The sequence below is a fragment of the Ostrinia furnacalis genome, unplaced genomic scaffold (assembly GCF_004193835.3).
Source record: "Ostrinia furnacalis isolate ACB-3 unplaced genomic scaffold, ASM419383v2 OfSCF1083, whole genome shotgun sequence".
Classification (NCBI taxonomy): domain Eukaryota; kingdom Metazoa; phylum Arthropoda; class Insecta; order Lepidoptera; family Crambidae; genus Ostrinia; species Ostrinia furnacalis.
In genome coordinates, this window is record NW_021131322.1 from 26256 (window position 1) to 42054 (window position 15799).

Genomic DNA, 15799 nt, shown 5'->3' on the forward strand with positions numbered 1-15799 from the left:
GCGTCGCGCGTTATATGGTCCTATATGGGGCTCGAGTATGGCACAGTGCTGTGTAGTCGTGGAGCATCCTACTGTTCAAAAAAGCGCAACGCATGATATCACTGAGGCACAGGCTGAGGTAATTCGTGGATACCGCATAGTATCCGCAGTCCGTCTATTCCCGGTTGTGGACACTGACTATGTCCCTACTGAGGATAAATGGGAAAAAAAATATTGTCATTAGTGGCGACGTATAACAATCCTACTAATATTATAAATGCGAAAGTTTGGATGTCTGGATGTTTGTTACTCTTTCACTCAAAAACTACTGAACGGATTTTGTTGAAACTTTACAGTATTATTGTTTATAAACCAGATTAACATAATTATAGGCTATAATTTATGACGATATGTGACAAATAAATTTCAATAAATAAATAAGACGTGTCTAAAAAGCGCAATCTATCGTCATTGGTTAAAATCTACAGTGCTGGACAAACTACTGTTTTTGACGTTCGTAAATATTCATGCGGGGGAAGCCGTGAAACGCCATCTATCAACATGATATCAAACAACAGATTTTACGAACTAAGGAGTAAAACGAGGTCCACGCGTACGAAGTCGCGGGCGGCCGCTAGTTCAAAATAAAATTAATAATATTTGTATTCATCTGGTCTTACTTGACTTTTACTTTACGTATGTCATGCACGATGACATTTGCGTCAATATTTGTGTACGTCCCCACTAGGCATAATTGGGATGTATTATTCTAATTTGTCATACCTAAGTTGTGAGAAAGCCTGTAGCTACAACTGGGAAAGTATGTGTCACCACTGGTGACAATCGATATTATTTATGCCATTTATCCTCAGTGGCGACAAAGCTAGTGTCGACAACCGAGAATAGACGCCAGTTGCGAGGTGACCATAGGTCCCAAGGGGAAATGTACGTGTACGTGCACCACGAGAGGTGGAAACCAAAAGGTAGAGGCTTGAGGATCTAGGCCCTAGAGTGCTGAAGGGTACGCCTGGCCGTCAGCCAAATTTTACGTCGCACCATAGAGGCAGTTCTGCCTGTATTAGAGGAGTGGGTGCGACGGCATGATCGCCTCACACAAAGGGCGACCCAGGTTCTACCGGGCCATGGGTGCTTCGGGCCATTCCTCCACCGTATAGGCCGAGAGCCTGTAGATGGTTGTCAGTTAACACTGCAGTCTTGGCACGTGAGTCACCGCAGCAGACTGACACGCTCCAACAGTGCCCAGCCTAAGCGAACGAGCGGCGGTTGGAAATGACCTCTCCCTACCAATCGGGAAGAGGCGTGAGATAGATAGATAAACTGTTTATTTGTTGTAACACACTTTTTTTAATGCTTTTAACACACACATTATGTATAGTTGCTATTGAAATTCAATTCAATATCGAAATAAAGTTAGTTAGTCAAGAAACACACTAGGTGACACCACTGGTATTTTGTTACACAGGTTATTAATAATTTCAACAGTTGCAACATAACAAAAGTGACAAAACAACATAAGATAAAGATGACTAGCGTTTCAAATAGTTCCCTGCGTCAGAGTGATGTGTGCCGCAGCGATGCAAAAAGCAAAGAGCTCAGTATAAACACTACCCTCAAAAGGGCAGAACACTGATTTTCAGCTTTTGCTAGAGAACGCATGAAGCGTACAGGTACGGAATGAACCCGCTCGCTTTCGGAAACAATATCTACATTAGTAGGTATAAAATATATGATGAGACAAATAATCTTATGGTATAGTGTGCTTACTTACGTGCTGAAAGAACACTTTCACAGAAAGAAGCAGTGGAAAGGGGGAGCGAGAGGCCTCAGCCGACACTCCGGTTATCCGCCGCCGACACCCTGGGCGCAAGAGGACAGCTTATGGCCTCCAACTGTCCCTTCCTAACAGGCCTCGGTCGCTAGACATGGAGGTGTCTGGTGGCGGCTAAGGACGAATGCTACAGGCAACAGCCAATGGCGATGTCCCGCGTTCCCTCATATCTCTCATATGGATCATGGCAGAAACAGTCAGGTTTTTAGTGGGTGTAGGGGCTACCCACCTTCTGGTAGGAAGAACCCCACATAACCCACTAGCTGCCCCCGCAGCTGGTGGGTATGAAATGGTATGCATTTTCCGGATAAAAAAAGAATAGTAAACAGGAAAAGTTTGTTTTGAATAGAACCGATTTGAAAAAATCTCTCACCATTAAAATTCATTTTTTTTCTGCTGAACATAGGCTGTATAAAATATTCTCAAAATAGTAAAAAACCTTTGATAATTTACTATTTGATAAAGAATTTACGTATTTATTATTGATTAGGACTAGTGTATACCATTATTTATAATTATAGAGTCGGTGTTGGAAGATTTGAAGATTTTATAGTTTCTTTGGGCTGTCACTTGACAGCCTGGCACACTTTTACGATGGTGGATCAAAGTATTTTGGTTTGACTATAGAGCGTGAGAACACGCACACAGTCACAATTATTTTAGTGTGAATAAAAATAGCATCGAAATTACCTAAACTTGACATGCCACGCTAGACGTAAACGCTCTTATGTCCAAATGCGAATTATAACTGTCTTTGAATCTGTACGTTCAAATATCCATAATTTTCGATACACTTTAACATTGTTTAATCTTTTAAACAATATGAAATTGTAAAAACTACTGTAGATATTTTGACTAAAAACATATTGAAATGAAATGGGTCTGAGACAGGTGTTCTTATTACAAGAGTAATCCAGATGGGTGGATAAAGACCCACCCTTTCTCATCGCTCCACTACATCAAAAACCTACTCTGTTATGTGCTTATTCTGTAGTAGTAATATTCAAACTCAAATTCCATATAACATATGTAGGTATCGTTCATTCGTTCGTTCGTTTCAGCCAAATGACGTCCACTGCTGGACAAAGGCCTCCTCCAAGGTTTTCCACAATGCACGGTCCTGCGCTGCCCGCATCCAGGCTCTTCCCGCGACCTTTACCAGATCGTCGGTCCACCTAGTAGGAGGCCTGCCCACGCTACGTCTTCCAGCCCGTGGTCGCCACTCGAGAACTTTTCTGCCCCAACGGCCATTGTCTCTACGAGCTATGTGCCCCGCCCACTACCACTTGATTTTAGCAATTCTGCGAGCTATGTCGGTCACTTTGGTTCTCCTGCGGATCTCCTCATTTCAGATTCGATCACGCAGGGAAACTCCAAGCATGGCCCGCTCCATCGCCCTTTGGGTGACCTGAGCCTTATTATGAGGTATGCCTCAAATACATTATTTGAGTCTATAGCATCCAGCCAGGTGCTTTGAAACCTACAATAAACATAATAAGTATTTATTAGGATACTGGCTGGTGCTGAGAAATGGCGGAAGAAATAGTCACTATTTGGGTTCATATTCTACAACATGGCTGTGTAGGTAATGATTTTGTAAACAAGTTTTTGTTTGTTATCTGTTTCTTGGAAGAGTGACGGAAGCGGCGGTTCTCTGTCAAAATATTGACGTTAATTGTTTGACCTGTGAGTGCGAATTGTGTCAACTGTCAACCATTTTTGCCACAAGATGTTTTTGCGGTCGGTGCTAAGGACAAGTGTATCTTCTTTTCAGAATATAATACCACTATAATACTGTCTAGGCATATGTTTAGAAAATAATTTGACCACCTAGATCCCAAGTAGACCTAAGGGGTAAAACTTTTTTGCTGGGGATAGTATTTTATAATTGCCGATTTTAGTTTTACTTGAATACTGATGAAAATATTCAACTTTAATAAGAGTATTTGTCCACCCACAAGGTGGACCGACGACCTCATAAAGGTAGCGGGAAGGCGCTGGATACAGGCTACCAACCGGCCATTGTGGAAATCATTGGAGGAGGCCTATGTTCAGCAGTGGACGTCCTATGGCTGAAATGATGATCATGATAATGAAGAGTATTTGAGATTATATTTTAAGACTATGTATCAGACTTAAATAAAATTACAACAGCAAAAATTCCACGCAGTTGACAATCTCAAATGACAATCAAATTAACATTTTGACATTGCAAAAATATTTTTGCCCTTTTTATGATGGAAAAGGACAACGTCTTAAATGAATCTTGAATAACAAGTATGACTGTATCCAACAATGTAACATACACCTACCTCTTGTAACGTAGGTATGTTTATCAAAAGAAAAAAAATCACACCAAAACGGTAACAGGACTATTCCCACCTCTTATTCCCACCGCTGCAACTCCTGTGTAGCCAGGATCTACAGCTTGACCGCCAATAACCCAACCAGTGAAGGTCAAGTTCACCAAAATTGTAGTTGACAACACCAGTAAATTGATATTTTCGTGATACCATAGACTTTGAATGCCAAAGAGAAGTTATGACATCATTTTGTCGCCAACTCAACTAAACTAGCTCCAATAAAATCTTATTGTACAGTTAATTGAGAACTAATTGAAGTTTCAGGGCCAGAATTGTTAACCAATTAGTTAGGTATACAGAGTGTAAATCACTGTCTGGTTCGATTTTGGTCATCTTTTCTACTGAAACAATTCAAAACTTCAATAAAAGTTGACTAACTTAAGCTAGTCCAGTTGTGTGAAAGGAAACTGAATTTATTTTTAGGTCAAGATTGTGCACAGTCGTTCGTTAGTTCATTTCAGCAATAACGCGAATTCTCAAGTAGTCTAGCAGTGGACGTCTTTTGATTGGAAGGAACGAACAATCTTGCCATATGTTTGTCTCGAAGCGCTGGTAGGGCCCAAAAGATAAGGAGACATGTAAAGTGCCCCATAAGGGCTAACTTTTCTTTTTTATTATTTTCTATATAATAATTTTGACGTTCATAAGTGCCACTTGTGGTCTAAACTGAATAAATACTTTTGATTTTGATTTTGATCTATATGAAGATAAAATAGTGAGGCAAAGGCCCCTAAAACACATAATTTACATAATATTATTTATTACTTGTAAAGTCTACCTTTAATGACGGTAAATAGCTACACGTAGTTGCATTTCAGTATTGTAAACGAGAATACTACAAAATTATATGGCTGTCATTATAATAACCAACCAACAATAAAGTATGAAGAAATAACCATGTACTGTAAGCTATTTATTCTGCTAAAATAATTACAATATGGCAATTTTGTAATAAAACATAATTATGTATAATATTTCAAAAGTACAAATAGGTAGGTATGCTTATTTTAAAGAGTTTCATAAAGTCTCCACTTCGGGAGTACCACCCTCTCTAATTTACCAGCAAATGGAGGATCTGGCCTACACTCCCCACGCTGGCCAGACGGGTTGGGGAGGCCTGATGTTCGCATATTTGTCCCTTAGTACTTTACGACATCCACGGGACGAGTGGGTGGTTGTATTGTATTCTATTCGCCGGAACCACACGGTCAAATACAGCAATCTCTCAAAATTTCTCAACAGTACTTGCAAATTGTGTTTTATATCTCAAAATTTCTCAAGAGTACTAGCGAATTGTGTTTTATTGACTATAATTTCGACACTGCGGTCAAGCCAAGGTTGTCACTGCAATTACTAGAGTCAAATAAAAGTATTTTGTATAATTTTATGTTAATGTGAGTTTTCTAGATAAATTCGCTGGAAAGATCTAGGTGAGACGTCCACCCACAAGGTGGACAGACGACCTGATAAAGGTAGCAGGCAGGCGCTGGATGCAGGCCGCTACCAACCGTGCGATGTGGAAGTCATCAGGGGAAGCCTATGTTCAGAATTGAACGTCCTTCGGCTGAAATGATAATGATGATGATGAACTATAATAAGTAGGTTACTTCTGATTAATTTCGTTGCGGGTCCAATGACAGTTCAACTTTCCCCCGGGACGAACTTGATCATCACTGGTTGGGTTATTGCCGATCAAGTTGTAAATCCTGGCTACACAGAAGTTGCAGCGGTGGGAACGAGAGGTGGGAATAGTCCCGTTACTGCCTGTACTTTGAAAGGCTTAAGTACCAAAAACAATACAACCAAAGCCGCGTGCAAAACCTATTGTAACACAAACTGCAAATTGGCACATTTTGACAGCTACGTGACTCTTGCGCACGTCACAAAACGTATAGTCCCTCAAATGCAAATTCGTTCTTATATGAAAGTAGTAAAGGCTTTATTCCATTAGATGATCTGTCCTCAGTTGTATGAATTGAATGAGATGTCACGTACAATCGTGACTGATGTGAAAATTATGTATTAGTCATATATTTTGATGTAGATGACAATCACAGATATACAAATATCTTTAGCGTATCTATACTAATATAACGAACGAACGAAAGTAACTCTGTCTGTCTGTCTTGCTTTCACGCCTAAACCACTGAACCGATTTTGATGAAATATGGCATAGAGATAGTTTGAGTCCCGGGAAAGGACATATGATAGTTTTTATCCCGGTTTTTGAAACAGAGACGCGCGCGAAGTTTTTGTGACAAACAAAATTCTACGCGGGCGATGCCGCGGGCGGAAACCTAGTTCTAAAATAAATTTGAAAAACTAAACTGCCTAGTTACGAGTACTTTAAAATGAAATATTTCATTACGTAGTTAGTTACATGCCCCGAGTTTGCCCTTTAAATGAATGCAGTTATTTCTCAAATGGTAATGCAGAAGACCACTTCCTATCCAAGTTCAAAGTTATTGTTTGTAAATACCATAAACAATAGCATATAATGTATCCTGAACATACTTAAGTATTTATCTTGTATCAGTGGTAAGAAATACCTACTGTAAGTAATTAGGCATGTAACAAAGGTTTTCCTTATTTGGTACTTTAAGAGTGAGTAATATTTATCTTAATTACTAAGTACTCTAATAGCTGTAACATCTTTGGTGTCAAGACATTTAGAGATGCCACGTGTTTGACTTAAATTTTTTACATTATAAGTGTGTTGAGTAAAATCAAAATCAAAATCAAAAATATTTTAATCAATTTAGACCACTGGTGGCACTTATGAACGTCAAAATATAGTAAATAAAAAAAAGGTAGGGGCACTTTACTTGTCTCCTTATCTTTTGAGCCCTACCAGCGCTTCGAGACAAACATATGGCAAGTGCTGAGAAGAAACGCCGGAACAAACTCAGAGAGTAGAACAGGACCACCCCCAATCTTCCCGTGGATGTCGTAAGCGACTAAGGGACAAATATGCGAACATCAGGCCTCCCCAACCCGTCTGGCCAGCGTGGGGAGTGTAGGCCAAATCCTCCATTTGCTGGTAAATTAGACAGGGTCGTGTTCCTGCACTGGAGACTAAGTGACCTGTGATGGTGATACCTATTAAGCAATTTGTAGCTTCAATTATGGCCAATAGGCTGCTATCCAGTGTCAGATTTGAGAATGACAGACAATTCAGGAGTTTCGTCTGTTTTGTTAAATCTACAAGTATTTTGATGGTTTGTGATATACAGACAGATAGGCATAAAAGAACACACTTTTTTACGATTTAGCTAGGGACTGGAATTCCCTGCCTGCTGCCTTTCCCGAACACTATAATCCGGGCCTTTTCAAGGCGAGAGTGAATATGCAACAGGGCAGAATGTACCATCCTAGACTGTACACTTAACACCAGGTGCGATTGCGGTCAAATACCTGCCTTGTTGTGCACAAAAAAATCTTAAAAACTTGTAGCTATTAAAAAACAAGTGAAGTTGTCAGTTTGTTAGTAGCAATCGCTGAAATTGCTCATCCGCGTCAAAAACTAGTCTCTCTAGAAAACTACTAGAGTGATATACGACACTTTTACCAGCAAAAACTGTGTTCCCGACTAATATAAGATCGTTGTTCTTACTGGTATTTCGTTTAAAATGACGATATACAGCTCTAAATTATAAAAACGTGTCATAAGAGTCATATATTATCTTCTAATAGGCTTAAAGTTTTACACGTCCAGGTAAAACTCATTTATTTTTGCAAGTAGGCTTTTAAAAAGCACTTTTACACGTCCCAGTATTAACCCTACCACTGCTTCGGGAAAATAAATGGGCCAGTGAGAAGAGTGTTTGTCCCTACCACTCATCATTTCAGCCACAGGACGTCCACTGCTGAACATAGGCCTTCCCCAATGATTTCCAGACTGACCGGTTGGTAGCGGCCTGCATCCAGCGCCTTCCTGCTACCTTTATGAGGTCGTCCCTACCCTACCACTGCTTTGGGACAATAAATGGGCCCGCGAAAAAGCTTTTATTTGTAGGTAATCAAATTTTGGCCCTAATTGGAATTGAATCTAGGACCTATCGCTTGCTGGGTGACTTGAATTCCCAATAAGTTACCCACGAAATTTTCAAGCTAACAAATTAGTTTCAGATGCTTTTCTTAACAGCAAGTATAATAAATTGTAGGAAATCAGCAAAAAATCAATCCCACAACCACTTATCGAAGATTGAAATCAATTCGACACAGCTATAACGCGTTATGTCAACAGTACACCGTTCGATTTCGTTTTACGCAACGAAATTATCATAAAAACGGAATTTATGCCAAATATTTGAAATAGCACAGCCGTAGAATATTTCACTCTTGCTTGCTACACTTAAAGGTCACTGAAATTATATTATAACACTCACTGATTTTCCTATTCAACCGCAACGTCTCCATAACGCGCGAAACGGAGTGGTACGTCATTCCCAAAAACTTGGCGCACAGATTAAAAAGAAATTCGCGCGGGAAAATTGACAAAAGAGTTTTTGGACCAAGGAGTTTTCAGCGAGACGCCATATTGCGTCGGCGGCGCGGCCGTAACTGGCTGTAACAGCGACTGTGCAATTTTAGTTCAACCTTTTTTTCGCGTCGGACAATTTGTGATCTGTCCGGTTTTCGTAACAGCATTGATTGCAACGCGGTGAAAAGTAATTGTAAACAATAATAGAAAAATACAAATACTTAAGTATCTAGTTTTTGAGCAACCGATTATTATGTGCTGGTATAAGAATCGAGGGAAAGTAAAACAAACCAAAAACTGAACACTCAAAGGTCTTAACACGTTGAGTGCGAAACCAGGTCTATAGACCTTGTGTACGTTTCGCTTACCGTGCGGCTAAGAAAATTATAGTCTTCCTTGTCGTGCGAAAGGCATAACTTCAATTGGGTCCGGTGTAGGAAAGTGATGAATATATATCTATGATGTATTCTTAAAATAGAATCCAATGATGTACCTACCTTAATACCAGGTTTTTAGACCTGGTACCGCACGGAAGTAATAAAATGTCTTCACAATGCGAAACCAGGTCGAAGCACCTTGTACCCTGCGCACCTGGTACCGCACCCCACGCTAGCTTCGTGCAGCCAGTGTTGCCTCGCATTCGTAAGAAACGCACATGTCGACATGGCGTCAAGAGAAACAAACAAAATCAAAACTGAAAATTGATTATTATTTAATTTGCTACACGATTTATTGCTAATTTAAATAGTTTTTCGTGACAAATATTTGAAGTTGTAACTAAATGTTATTAAATAATATGTTTTCGTTAAATATAGCTTATTTAAGTATTTATGCACGTATGTCTTATTTTTAAAATATTTAGACTAAATTATTAAAACATCTTTGTTTGTTACTTTTTTAAATTTTTATTAAAACTTAATTAAAACTATCGATATTTGTATTTCACATCCCTAGAATACCCACCAGCCTTCCCTACTTCAGTGCGACACAGGGTGCATAAGCCTTGTATTTTGAATATAGCTATAATTTTTATACTAAACAAGTTATTCACGAACGCCTTCAGGTGTATGTCAATAAATGCTATTATTATTAATATCCATAGAAAAAAACACAATATCTATTAACATGAAGCCAAAAATAAAATTAATACATCTTAAATATTACAAGGTCTTTAAGCCTTGTGCCGCCGCAATGTAAGTTTTAATACCAGGTTTACCGACCTTGTACCGAAGGAATGGAAAGTATTAGAAAGTTACTGCCGCAGCAAAGGTGTTAATACTGACTATATTTCTTAAGATTCTCATTTTCAAAAACTACTTACCCTAATCTTGCTGCAAATAATATATGTAAAAATCGTTTTGTTTACTGTATGAAATATTACTTCATTTGTGGACATATCAGTTTATCTGTATGTCCAGACCACAGCACCTTAAGTTTCAGCCATAGGACGTCCACTGCTGACCGTGGACCGACGACCTCATAAAGGTAGCAGGAAGGCCCTGGACGTAGGCCGCTACCAACCGGGCAGCATGGAAAGCATGGGGGAGGCCTATGTTCAGCAGTGGACGTCCTATGGCTGAGATGATGATGTTGATGAGGTGCCTAGCTATTCTGCAAAAACAGTTTAAATATAAGAAATAATGTATGAAAAAACATGCTAAAATATTTTAGGTTCTCCAACAAATAGAGTTGCATTTATTAACAGCTACACCGATAACCGGTTTAGTTTTCGCAATAAACCAACTATGTTATTTTGTAAACGAAATAAAACTTTACAAGGCAACAGGTATACTTTACTTGAGTAAGTATCTACCTGTTATGTTTTGTTAGCCTTCACTCAAGAAAAATGTCTTTATTCTATTTTTACTGAGATTTGGCACTTAAAAAATAAAGAATGACAGCCCCAAAGAATAAGTGTAAGCATTACACTTATTCTTACGCCTGTATTCACAAACATTACTATGAGGTCTCACAGTGCGCGTGGACGCACAGGGTGACACACAAACCAATAATAGAGCTCTACTCAGCGCTGTACGTTCGATTTGGTGCTTCACTCAAGCAAGCATCGTTTGTGAATAGCAACCTAAACGATGATGATGATGACAATAATAAATAATGTCCGATAGACGAACCACTAGGGGAAATGATTGACGACTTAAAAATCTAGAATCTAGATAAAAGCGAACGGTCACTGACTGACTGGACTCACTCACTCATCACGAAATCTCAAAAACTACAATTGCTAGGAGTCTCAAATTTTGCATGTGGGTTCCTTTTAGAACGTATAGGCTAAGACGGGATTTTGCAAAATTCAACCCCTAAGGCCCAGAACAGACGGTGAAACGCAACTGCAACGAAACTGCAACTGCTAGTTACTTTTGAGCTGCCTCTAAGCTTCTGCCATAGCGTCCGTTGAGAGACCACACATGACGCGACCAGTTTAAAACTTTCAGTTTCATTCATCAGAATCATCACAAAGTTGCAGTTTCGTTGCAGTTGCGTTTCACCGTCTGTTCTGGGCCTAAAATGGGGTAAAACGGGATCTACGCGTACGAAGTCGCGAGCGGCCGCTAGTCTAGAATCTAGATCAAAATAAAACAAAAACTTTGGAAAATTGCGCAAACCACTGATTCCTCCATCACACCGCAACGTCAATACGATCTTATTCGTTTGCGAGTGAATCAAAAAAAATATCTAAACAGTAATTTATTACACAATTAACAGTTTATTTCTTACTCTAAGAAATCGGTCAATTAAAATTGTTATACGTGCTTAATAAAATAATAATTGATACAGCTAAGAGTCCGTCTGGTATTTATTTAGTGACTAGTTAATGCACGCGGCTGTGTCTGTAGTTTTAACTGTAAAAGTTATATTGAACTTGATAATTTTACGGTTATCTTGCAATTGCAAAATGTACCGACAAAGGTGACTGACGCCCGTATTCACAAACATTACTATGAGGTCTCACGTGTGGACGCACAGGGTGACACACGATCCAATCACAGAGCTCTATTCAACGCTGTGCGTTCGATTAACTGCTTCAATTATACAAGCATTGTTTGTGAATACGGGCGTGAGTTTCTTCCGCCGCTTCTTCTCAGCACCAGCCCATATGTTGTCCCGAAGTGGTGGTAGGGCAAGCTATATTTGGGACGCGTATAAGTTCCCTGGAAAGGGCCTAAGTACTGAATGAACAAATGATTTCATTTCATAGATAAGATAAAATAAGAAAAGATTTCATCCCCTACCGGTCTACGTGAAGAAATACATATACTTTCATAAGACACTACTCACCCAAAGATGTAACAGTTATAATAATAAATAAACAAAATTCTATTTTTTTATCTGTTATATGAGATAAATTATTAGTTTCTCGTACTTACTTTAATCCCCTATAGGGGTTAAACCCCTAACCACTCTTCGAAAGGTTCATGTTCAACATTAAAAGGGAAAATATAGAGTAGGTAGGTAAATATATCCAGAAAATAGCCATTGTTATCTACTAAAATTACTATAGCATACATGCGAAAGTACATAAATTCACATTCGTTTGTTTCTACGCTTAATCAGCTGAATCAATATTGATTAATGTTGGTGGATAGAGAAACAAATTGGACCTTGAAGAAGTTAACTTCTATAGCAAAAATATTTGGGAAGAAATAGGAGATGAAAATAAAGGAATAAATAAACTTATGGGGTACAATAGGATGAAATCTAAGGAAATCATAATAAAAAAATTCCAACCTGGACGAAATTATCGCAGACCTATTGGATAATATTTTAGAAGGGAAGCGCGGAAGGCAGGCCGCTCCCAAACGATCAACATGGAAAGCATTAGGGGAGGGCTATGTTCAGCAATGGACGGCCTATGGCTGAAATGATGATGATGATAATTGGATAATAAGCTTGAAAGTTTGTGTGGCATAATATTTTCACGTTAGAAACAGGTAGGTATTATTGTCGCAAAAAAATACCTACTTGTGGGGTGAAATAGGGGATGAAATTAATTTTAAGGAACTTTTGTAAAGCTATAAGTAGTAGGTAGTTATTAAATTATAGATAGCTTTAATATTTCTACACAAAACAAAGAAACTGACAAAGGTGACTGAGTTTCTTCCGCCACTTCTTCTCAGCACCAGCCCATATGTTGCCCCGAAGTGGTGGTAGGGCAAGCTATATTTGGGACGTGTATAAGTGCCCTGGAAAAGGCCTATGTACTGAATAAACTATTTGAATAATTTCCACATAGAATCTAAACACCTTATTATTATGAACTAGCTGACCCGGCGAACTTCGTACCGCCTTAGCGTAGAGATTTTCTTAATATTTTTTTCCGTAAGAACCATCCTTGGACTTCCACAAACATTTAAAAAAAAGAATTATCGAAATCGGTTCAGCCGTTCACACGTGATGCCGTGACAACGCGAAACGGGTTTCATTTTTATATATATAGATTATACTCAAAATTAACATACAAACTCTGTACAGGTATTGAACCCCCGACCTCTGCAGTCGAGGCCGTACAGAGACGGTAATTACTATGAAAAAAGCGTCAAGCTTGAGTTGCTCTGAACGGTTTGGTTGCGTACACTTGCTTCACTAGCAAAATGGCGAGAATTTTATTTTAAAGTAAAGATAAATATGTACAGCTTTTGCACACGACTTCGTTTCAGCCAAATGACGTCCACTGCTGTCCATTTATTGTCCGTGGTGCATAATCTTTTCTTAAAGGTTTTAAACCTTTGTTTGTCACCTGTCATCCGCTTTGCAATGGAGGGAAGTCGAACCTTAATTTCGAACTCCTCCTATGTTCTTCTGATTAATTTCGTTGCGGGTCCAATGACAGTTTGAAAAACTTTCCCCCGGGACAAACTTGACCTTCATTGGTTGGGTTTTTGTGGCGGTCAAGCTGTAGATCCTGGCTACACAGGAGTTGCAGTCGTGGGAACGAGAGGTGGGAATAGTCCCGTTTTTGATGTCCACTGCTGGACAAAGGCCTCCCCCAAGGAGTTCCATAACGACCGGTCGTGCGCTGCCCGCATCCAGGCTCATCCCGCGGCTTTACCCTCGTGAATTTCGATGTGTCACAGGAAGACTTTTCTTTCAGATATTGGTATAAAAACTATCCTGTTTTTCCATGGTCTCAAACTACTTATAAATACCGATTTTCATCTAAATCGGGTTAGTGGTTTAAGCGTAAAAAGGTAGAGACACTTTAGTCTCCAATGCAGGAGCAGGACCCTCTCTAATTTACCAGCAAATGGAGGATCTGTCCTACACTCCCCACGCTGGCCAGACGGGTTGGGGAGGCCTGATGTTCGCATATTTGTGACTCAGTCGCCTTTTAGGACATCCATAGACGAGTCGGGGAATGCAATCAATGTAGCAGGTGGATAGTCGACCCTTGACTTCGAACACCTTCTATGTTCTTCTGATTAATTTCGTTGCGGGTCCAATGACAGTTTAACTTTTCCCCGGGACAAACTAGATCTTCACTGGTTGGGTTATTGGCGGTCAAGCTGTAGATCCTGGCTACACAGGAGTTGCAGCGGTGGGAACGAGAGGTGGGAATAGTACCGTGTTCAATCAAAGTTGTAGTACCTATTAAATTAAAGGGTTTTTACCATCAAATTACTCAATACGGATCTCTAATTAGTAGTTAAGACAATGCCATTGAAGCGAGACAAAAAATTGTGGCCAAAAATAAAACCAGGTCACCAGAGTTTAGTACCAGTGGTTACAACCACAAGAAATAGTTTAAATAGCTCTAGGGACTGAGATTCTTGCGCTGCTTCTTCTCAGCACTGGCCCATTTATTGTCCCGAAGCAGTGGTAGGGTTAATACTGGGACGTGTAAAAGTGTTTTTTAAAAGCCTATTTGAAATAATAAATTAGTTTTTAATTAGTTTTATGTGTCGTGTCGTGATGGCTTTAACGTGTCGAATACCAAATGTATGAAAACGATTCCGTTCTGTTCTCATACGTTACGACAAAATACGTCAGGCAAATATAAATCTGCCTTTACGTACCTACTTCCACTTACACAGCTGAAACAATATTGATGAATATTGGTATTTGGATTTGATGATTGGATTTGACTTTGAAGAAGGTTTATAAGTTCCAATTTTCCTAAAAAAAAAGAATCATCCTACAATTCTCGTGTTTGTTTGTAACAAAACTCCTCCAAAACGGCTTGACCGATTCTTATGATATGTGCGGGTGCGGGGAGTTTGATCCGAGCAATCCGAGCGACATTATTGTAGTGTGCGTGTGCACTCATGGATCATTTAGCGTGTACCGATAACAATCAAACACTAGCGGAAGAATGGTGGGGCGCGTCTTCGTGGATGAAACGATCTATAAATGTTGCATTCATGTTCATATAATTAACAAACCGATGAAACCATGGGCCTACAAAACGTCCAAGTTGCGTGTACCTACTACAGAACAAAATATTTGCGAAGTTAATTGATATTTGCTACATATCAATTTTCCAGAGCCTTGACATGTCCATCCTGCCAAATAACTCCAAATAACTAACATTTAGTTCAAATGTTGGTTTCCGTTCATCACTTACGAGTATCCGGTTAAACTTTGATGTATTTGTTATTATTTATTTTAGCAAAAATATTAACACTGTTTATTAGAAAACATGAAAGATGACTAAGCTAAAAATTTTCCGAGAATATGGTATTTTTAGTTTGAAATTAACGTTTACATTACCAATTGGCATTTAAGGCATCGCTCGTATTCACAAACGATGCTTGCTAAGTGAAGCAGCAAATCGAACGCACAGCGTTGAATATAGCTCTGTGATTGGTTCGTGCGTCACCCTGGGCGCCCACGCGCACTATGAGACCTCATAGTAATGTTTAAAGAACGACATATTTAGATGCAATAAAGTTTAATTTTGCAACAAAAATATACAGGGTGGAAACGATAAGTGATCTCACTCGATTATTTCGAAAAACTGACACCTGATCGCGAAAGTGCTTCACGAGATTTTTCAAACGGTAACGGTTATGTGACTGTACCAAATGTATGGAAGCTGGTTTGCATTGAATTTTGAATTTTCGGACAGATCAGAACAGATCGTTTGATAGAGCTCGTGAAGCACTTTCA

General features: G+C 39.2%; 1 protein-coding gene across 2 annotated transcripts in view; it reads right to left on the minus strand.

The window, feature by feature from the left end:
- The window catches only part of emp (epithelial membrane protein), a 60356-nt gene that overhangs the window by 23879 nt on the left and 20678 nt on the right, over window positions 1-15799 (minus strand). The window contains exon 1 of one of the 2 annotated variants that reach the window (XM_028302116.1): window positions 8580-8753. The exons of the other annotated variant lie outside the window; for it this stretch is intronic. Coding sequence (XP_028157917.1) covers window positions 8580-8637 — 58 coding nt within the window. The 5' untranslated portion in view covers window positions 8638-8753. Of the gene's footprint in view, window positions 1-8579; window positions 8754-15799 lie in introns of those variants that run through there. 2 annotated transcript variants of the gene reach the window in all.